The sequence below is a fragment of the Ceratina calcarata genome, unplaced genomic scaffold (assembly GCF_001652005.2).
Source record: "Ceratina calcarata isolate Rehan_Ccalc_2016 unplaced genomic scaffold, ASM165200v1 scaffold272, whole genome shotgun sequence".
Taxonomy (NCBI): domain Eukaryota; kingdom Metazoa; phylum Arthropoda; class Insecta; order Hymenoptera; family Apidae; genus Ceratina; species Ceratina calcarata.
The window spans coordinates 268,271-276,746 of NW_017149415.1; the positions used below are offsets into that span (position 1 = coordinate 268,271).

At 37.1% G+C, this 8,476-nt stretch overlaps 1 protein-coding gene across 5 annotated transcripts in view; it reads right to left on the reverse strand.

Moving 5' to 3' along the window:
• Positions 1–4,105: 4,105 nt before the first annotated feature.
• The window catches only part of LOC108623518 (uncharacterized), a 6,788-nt gene continuing 2,417 nt past the window's right edge, over positions 4,106–8,476 (reverse strand). For all 5 annotated transcript variants that reach the window (XM_018022075.2, XM_018022078.2, XM_018022076.2 and 2 more), the window contains exons 2-4: positions 8,133–8,300; positions 5,104–5,374; positions 4,106–4,458 (exon numbers count right to left, since the gene is read on the reverse strand). In XM_018022075.2, coding sequence (XP_017877564.1) covers positions 5,115–5,374; positions 8,133–8,292 — 420 coding nt within the window. In that variant the 5' untranslated portion in view covers positions 8,293–8,300 and the 3' untranslated portion in view covers positions 4,106–4,458; positions 5,104–5,114. The remainder of the gene's footprint in view (positions 4,459–5,103; positions 5,375–8,132; positions 8,301–8,476) is intronic.

Below are 8,476 nucleotides of genomic sequence, written 5' to 3' on the forward strand. Positions count from 1 at the left end.
ATATTATTAAGATTAAATATTAATTTATTTTTTGATAAAACCAAAGGATTTCGTAGTTTAAATATTCGAATGTTTTAATGAGACGAGCGAGTGTATCGTCGAAATGAATTTCTTCGACGTATGACAAAACCGTTAATGAGAACGCGGTAGGGGTAACGAAATATTCATGCTAATCGGTTTATAACGCGTGGAAAACACAATTCCGTGATAATTGCAGTTCGTTAACCGTATCGTGAGTTCTCTCGGACAATAAATGCCGATTTATCACTTATACGCTGTAGGCAGAAAGTTAGTCAGTAATGCAAAAGAGCGTGTATTGTGCTGGCCGTCTAAATCAGTCGTTTTCACCGATTCAGATGACAGTTATTAATAGACGTAGCAATCAGGACATTCATTCTCTTACTCTAATAATTTTATTTTTATTTTCTGCAATATTTAAAAGTAATAAATTACACTTTAGAGTAACCAGTATTTTTTATTCATTGTCTTATTCCATTAACTTTATTTTCATTTTTGTCAATATTTGAATATAATTAATTGTACTTCACAGTAGCTGATCTGTTTTTGTATTATTTGACATAATTCAATATTATTTCTCGACGTATGTTAATGTTTCGTTGGCGAATAAAATTCGAAGGGGAAAGTGATTACGATGATCACGTTTGGGGTGACATCACGGGGAGAATGTAATGATGTCACAGCCCCGTGGTCGAATATGTCGTTCCAGTAATACTATTCTTCCATTTGCATCAACGTACGCGGAATTAATTAATGCCAACGGCTCATCAAAATCAAAAATCCAATGGCCCACATTATTTCAATTTTTTATATTATTAAGTACTATCAAATTCTAAAGTGGAATAGAAAAAAATGTAAATTGTCTGTCTATGCTTTATTATTTTTCACATTGTTTTATACATAGAAGAGTATAGATTAATTTTTCTGTTTTCTTGCACAATGATTGAAAATAGTATTCAGTACTTCTAATGATAATTAATGAAATGTTTTTATATCATGATACTTTATTCATCGTATCGATTTGAAAAGGCGTTTTCAATATAGAATTTAACGTTTTGTAACAAACGTGTAAATTCCTTATTTAGGATTTTCCTTCGCTTTACCAAGGAGAGAAAGAAACGCAATAATTTTGTAATTAGCATTCAGCAGAATAATTACGGGAGAGTTCTTGGCCACGTTTAAACGCTATCACGACAGCGTAAAAGGTTGTTCGTTACGTTTTTAGTCCGCTTTCGAGGCTCGTAGGAGGAATGAAAAAGTGAAGAAGAAGAAGAAGAAGCACAGAGATAATGGAATGTTCTTCTTCCTCGACCCAGAAATCCGATGGGAATTAAAATGTGGTAATCGCGATCCCCTATTCCGGGCGTAACGCGTCGAGGCGTCAGTAAAAACGCGCGCGGCCCATCTGGCTCTTACGTGTAAACAAGACTTTACTTTCTCAAGCACGCGACCACCTCTGCCTCTGCTCTTCTGCCTCCTCTTACTTTCTCCTCTGGGTCGGTCGGTCGGTTGCCGCGAAAAGTAGGTCCCAAATAGGATTAAGCGATCGTTCAAACAGTTCGCCACCCAAACCGGCGGCCGACGTATATTTCCTCTAATCTGCCTACGAATCTCGCCAATTGTCAAATTCTCTCCTGAGATCTCGGCCAAATTTATGATAACTCTCCCGCCTCGCGTTACTTTCTTTCACGAATAAATTCTGTTCGACACCGCGGGACTTGTTAGGTTTTGGAAACGAGTTATGCAATCTGTAAAAGTGGTTGACGAACATTGGATAAATTTGTAACGAAGCTATCTAGCCGGTGAAAGCAATCAGTGAGAATCGCTGAGTAAACGATTCGATGTCGTTTAGAGAAACAATAAATATCTAGTTGTGAAACTGGTTCTATGCAATGAAAGTTATTACTTGCATGATCGATGCTCGTTAATATTATCATGCTTGTTCAATTTCATGCTCCCGTCGAATGTAACTCATTCATTTTTTTATTTAATTAACTGAAAGGTTAGTAAAGTCACATTTTTTTATTCAATTATTATTTTCCTCCTATTTCATGTGTTATCTTGGTTTCATATCTTACGTTTCATTTTCTCTTTGTTATTGTACACCAATGAGTTTTATAAACCTGCATATTAATAAATTCATAAATAAATAAATTCTTAGGATTTTTTCTCGAATTTTGATTCCTCCAATGTCTGACTTGAGAATTATCTCATCCAAGCTCCTAAGTATTTCTTTCCCCCGAATTTTGATTCCTCCAATTTCTGGCTTGAAAATGATTTCTAACCAGCTGAGTAAAACACGGTTAGTTAAAACGAAGGTAATCGCGTGTGGCGTTCATTTATCAGCTTTCTAATCGATAGGAGGCATTGTCTTTCGTGGCAGAGTAACTCCGGTGGCCTGGTCCAGTTCTCCTCGCAGCCTGACTTGGCCAGTTGCGTTCGATTACCCTGGTGAACGAGTTCCACTAACTGAAGTGACGAAAAAAAAGAACGCGACGCATCCATGCTCCTTGGCGATACGTTCTCCCCCACTGTCCCCTTACGCATCTTACTTTCATTGCTTTCGAACGGGTTCTCCGTTCGTTTTCATCGGCGCGGCGCGAAAGTGAATGGAACGCGACGATATTTCCAATTGGCGCATCGGTATTCGACGCTCGAGCCCCGTCGCACTCGTAATCGATATCGCGACACAAATCCTGATTAAATTTGCCTCGACGCCTTTGACATTCGTAAATGGCCTTACGCTATTAAATTAATAAACAATAGAAATTTTTAAACAAATGCATAATGAAAAACGCTAAGAGAAAAAAGATTGGAACAACAGAATAATAAATGAATATTTTAAATGAATTATTTTATTAAAAAAAAATCGTTTGATTTGCCTTGATATTTAAATGTATATAAATAATTGATTAAATTCTTTCTGTATAAAATAAATTTAGAAGATATCAGTGAAAGCAATTAATGGCACGTCGTATGAATTTCAATTCAGTAACGCAACTAATATAAATACAAAGCAGATATCAAATGCTAGAGAAAGCGAGGATATCGAATTGATAATTTCCAACGAATTTTCTAAATTTATTAAGAGAGGACGTTTAATGGTGGCCGTGAAACGATTAGGTTAAACAGTCACACTACATTCGAGGGCGGTAAAAACATAACCATAAACGACTGTACCCAACCATTTAATTGCCAATGCTAATCTATATGAGGTCGTCGATGCGTGACCACTTAACCGAGCAACAAAACGACTACTGTTATCACCAACCATAATGTTCCGACCACCCGACTTCTGGCCTATTAGAAGGATAATGTAGCGGTATGTGGAAATGCAAAATAAAAGGTGAAATACAATCCGATTGACGGTTACTTGTTGCACTCGTCCGCTTGCGTGTGGGTTTGGTGGCCTCAAAAACGGCGAGCTGTAAACGGCAAACGGAACGGAAATAACGATTGAAACTCGATATATTGATAGGAACGCGAAGAAAATAGGCGAAGGAGTGATTAAAAGAAGGAACAGGAGAAATCTTTTAAAGCGGATGTCTCGTGGCGTTGTCCGCCTCGGCTAAAATCCCGCGGAGACGTTTAACGATCGGAAAGCGATGTTGAATAAAATAATGGGACACCGGCGGTAATCCTCGGGGATGCGGGGGAAAGTTAGTAAAAACGCGTTAAGGAACAGAAATTTCCCGGCGGGCTGACCTAATACGTACCGCTGCCGCTCGCCGCGGGTTTGCTAACTTCTGCAAAAATAATTACGCCTCGTTGAACCGCGGGAAGAGACGTGCTTGCTCCGTGAAGTAATGAAATCAACCCCTTCATCAATTAGTAATGCGAATTCTGACGTGAAATTTAGTGGACAATTAATGGACGAAAATAAAAGTAATTAAGAAGCCTCACAGTTTCCGGATGCCGTTTTCTAATTAATTTATTTAATAATTCATATGGAACATTTTTTCACCGCAGCTCTTGGTAAAAGTATTTTCAATTGTCGTCATAGTTCACCCGAAATACTTTATTATACGAAGTTTGCACCTAATACAAATAAATATTCTCAATCAATGAAGAAGAATTTTCACCAATAATTAACAAAAATATTCACATTTACCTTCATACAATTTATTTCTAATTATTATTGTTATTTTATAATGGAGGATTTAGCAAATTAAGTAATTCGGAGGGTAAGGACGAATAGTTTTACGAAAAATTGAACAAGATTGTCTACTGATGCTGTCAATAGAAGCTTATATTTTTCTGTTCCTCGATACGCCAGTTCCCGGCCGAGCCCGACGAGATCTCTACACATTTTAAGTTGATTAAAGACAACGAATAATTACGGAGGACTTGTTTAGAATTTTGAAAGTTGCTCCCGCTGCCCATTCGCTCCCTTCACCCTCGTTCGTCTGCATGAAATAGTCGACGAGTCCTCGCAGGTGTCTGCAAAGGAAACCGAAAATAAGGAAGCTAGAAGAAGCCCGTTATTCCTTTGAGAAAATTTTCATGCTTTGAGACGAGATTGCTTTACGTTTACGGTTTTCAAGAAAGGGTTACGAGGCTCTCGAGTGGAGAAGAAAACATGAGATAAAATCCGTGCACGCCTCTGGCTCTTCAGAAAGTAATAAAATTGTGCAACCCAGCGTATAAAATGAAATAATGCTACAATATACATTTTTNTATTCTAGAATTAATTTGTATAACCTTGGGATTTTAAACGGGACGTCGTTTAATGTAAAAAGTTTCACATGAGAAATTCATATAACGATCCTGAAGCTGCGGGACGCGTAGCTCGCAAATTAATTGGCAGTAGTTGAACTCGGCGCTGAACTCTAACGCTTTTTACGCGCTTGCTACGGTATTTATAAAACCCGGCGAGTTAAGAAAGGAAAATATTGCTGTTCAACTGGAGGGTGACTTTAACGCTGGGATACACGTTACGCGAAGCTTATTAATACTGAAAATACTCTGTTTCCCTCCGATCTCTGGGCACCCTTTCCATAATTTATACATCTTCGCGCGGTTCCAGAGTACTTTTTATCGCTCGTAGCAGAAGACATAATTGTGCGTAGAAATTCGATGACTTACGATAAACGACATTAAGATAAGAGATCGAGATCGTTCCCGTTGCTGGGCTCGTTCTCGCGGTCGAGATTGATTTGATCCATGAAGTTGAGGACGGCGCTGAATCGGTTGACGGAGGAGACCGGCCGATAGTCCGGCGGCGATCGTTTCCCGTATCGGCTATCCCAGAAGAGTCGGTCTGTTCTAGGTACGACCTCAACCAGCTTCGGCAACTTGCTCTCTCTTCCTAGATTCTCGCTCCGGCCGTATCTGCCTCCGGACACGAAGAACGACTCTGGAAATTATAATTGAAGGATAATTTGTTAGTGAAAATGAATCCTAATATCTGCGTGCCTGCGTGACGAAATTTTTATACAGAATTTATAGGCACTGATCTCCTCTACAAGAAAGGTTCTATGATATTAAAAGGACATTTTCACCATACAAATTAATCTTCAACGAGGAAATACATCAACTCGCCATTGACAAAATAAAATGTCCGTCGAAAAAATAAAATAGATACATTGTAATGCAAATTATAGTAAACAATAAGTGAAAACATGTATCCATTATACATTATTGGTTTCACTATTTCCCATATATTTTGCATATGTCATACATACATTTTGCACATATTTTGTATATATTTTTGCATATTAATTTCGTATGAAATCCCGCTGTCCAATTACTATAAATTAAATTAATATTTGCAAAGTAAGCTTCGTTTATTAGCCTAGTCCAACACTTATGAAATGTCGAATCAATTTTAAAATCTTGAAGGAGTCGAATGAACGAATTTATGATTACCTTCAATTTAAAGATTAATACAAGTAATTTATTACAAGAGCATAGAATTCAAAGATTAAAAATGCATTTTTAAGTTTTAATACGCTTTTGTATAAGAAGATTCTATTTAATACGACGAGTCATTAATTAATAAACTTGTTGAGAAAAGTATAGACAGCCTAATTTATAATAATTCAGTAACTGCAGTTGTAGATCTTTACAAATTACTGAGTACCTCGTGTAACTGTTAAATGAAATAGCTTTTACGAAAATGAATAAAAATAGACGGAGAGCAACGAGTCTCCGGAGATATTCCCGTAATTGGAGGAACGATCACCCCGTCTTTAAATAAAACAAATTCAATGAAATTGGCTTGTAATAAAGATGGGGAAAAATAAAAAAAGAAGTAGGAAACAGGGAAGGGAGGGAATAAATTTCCTTAATTGAAAGCGTCATTGCACCGGTAAAAGGAATTGTTGAACAGTTCGATTGTCACGCATCGTTCCTGGCAAAGGAACGGTGACATTTGAAATAGTTCCGGGATGGCTCGTGTTCAGAAAAAGATCGTGTGGCCGGGAACTGGAAACGTGTTGCTAATTGAAAACGACAGTCGAGCTGTTCACCCGCAAAACTGCCCGAGTCTTCTGATTACGTTCTGTGTTCCACAATTTGTGCGAGAAGAAAACTGGAAATACGAACGCGGTGGATTTGGCGGCTGCGGTTCTTCACGAGGCAGATTTAGGCAACGCGCTCCGTGTAATCACACAGCAAAAAGGGAATCAACCTATTCGAATTTCTCTCTTATTTAAACAAATGACGTTGGAGATAATATTACTGATAGTAAATTTCATTTTAAATGAAAGACAGCATTAGTTTAGTAGAATGAGGTCAAAATTATTTCACTTCTAATTGTAGTTATCCTGTCGATGATGTTGTTATTAAAGGAAGAGTAGAATTGCAAAGAAGTTGAGAAATTCTTGAGAGAAGACTTAGACTATAAGGGAGACTTAGACCTGTATTCAGAGTCGTTGATTATTCTTAACATCGTTTTAAACATTTGCTATCCTTGACTATCCCATATTTCCAGCCCCTGTCTTGTACGGGAAATAGTAACTTAAGCAAATGCTTAAGGCGATCTTAAATATAAGTAACGACTCTGAATACCGATTCTAGTGTCCGCAAGATGTCCAGAAAAATTTTAAGATGTTCGCAAGAATTATCGCAAGCTCAAAATCAGGAGGGAAAGAGACAGTTATAATGAAGAAGAAGAAGAAGAAGAGGAATTTGGGGCAGAGAAATAGAAGAATATAAAGAGGAGTGTTACATAGGACCAAAATTAAAAGAAATAAGGGGAAGAAGGAATATAAAGAACTGTTGATACAGGGAAGAAGAATTAGGGGTAGAACAGGAATTGGGAGAGGCTTAAATAATAGAAAAGTGAAACTAGTGGAAGAGGGTAGAAAAAGAATAGCAATAACAATATTTTTGATACTAAATTAAAGAGAAAACGAAGAAGAACTTAAGGTAATTAGACAAGGGGCAAATGCACAAAAGAGGAGCAGGTGAAAGGTAACTTGAGAAAATTACAAAGTAAGGAGATAGGAGGGAGAAGAAAAAAGAAGCTTGTAGAGATAAAGGAAGCAGGATAAATTATATATTATTTTAAATTGGACTGTTTATTTTGTTACAAAAAGCTGGAGTAAAGTGTTTTATGTAGGACTGAAAGAATCGACATGTAAAAGGATTCTCATTGCGTGGTTAGATGCAGTGTTTAGGTAAATAAGCAATATAAAAAGTGATTATATATGAAAGAAAAATAAAATATATATTTTTGTCTTATATTTAATTTATTTAGTCCACAGTTTAATGAGCTTTAGAGGAATGTAAGATCGATGAGTAATCAAGTATAAAATGAATCGTTAGTGTGCGAAGATGTGGAGGGATGAGTGATTATATCTCCAAGGTGTGAAATAAAAATCCAAGTCATATTCTATGTCCGATAAAACGTAAACGTATTTTAATTCAAGTAAAAATCATGCGTGTAATTTTATTATCTATCGACGGAAAATGATTCAGCATTCCTCCATTAACAATTTTTAATATTTCCCTACAGAAAGCCTGTGGGCGTAATTGTTTTAATGAAATATAAATTCAAATTGACGCGCATCGTAAAATCGACATCGGGATAACGTAAAATCAAGTAACTAAATGGATTAATAAAATGTAAATTTCCGCGAACTGCAAAACAGAAATATGACGTAACTCACCTGCGTGTGGCTCGTGTCTTTTCCCATATCGGCCCTGGATGTAAAATTTCTGCTGTGATGCGACCAGCGTTAAAATTGCACACGTTATCCATAAACAAATCACCATTTCAACGCTACCGAAATACGGGACCAGCTGTGGTTTCCTACCCCGCGAGATCATACTCTTGCCTGGAAAAAGACAGGGTCAAGATATTTTCACCGAACCCTTTAATCGATCCATCATTTTCGTCTCCTAAACTATTCCTCTGATCGTGAAAAGATGTACTCCCGCTTTGCTTTTTGCTTTACGAGGTTCAAGTCACAAAATCTAGTATCTTCTCAGCACTGTTAATTACGATTTTTAC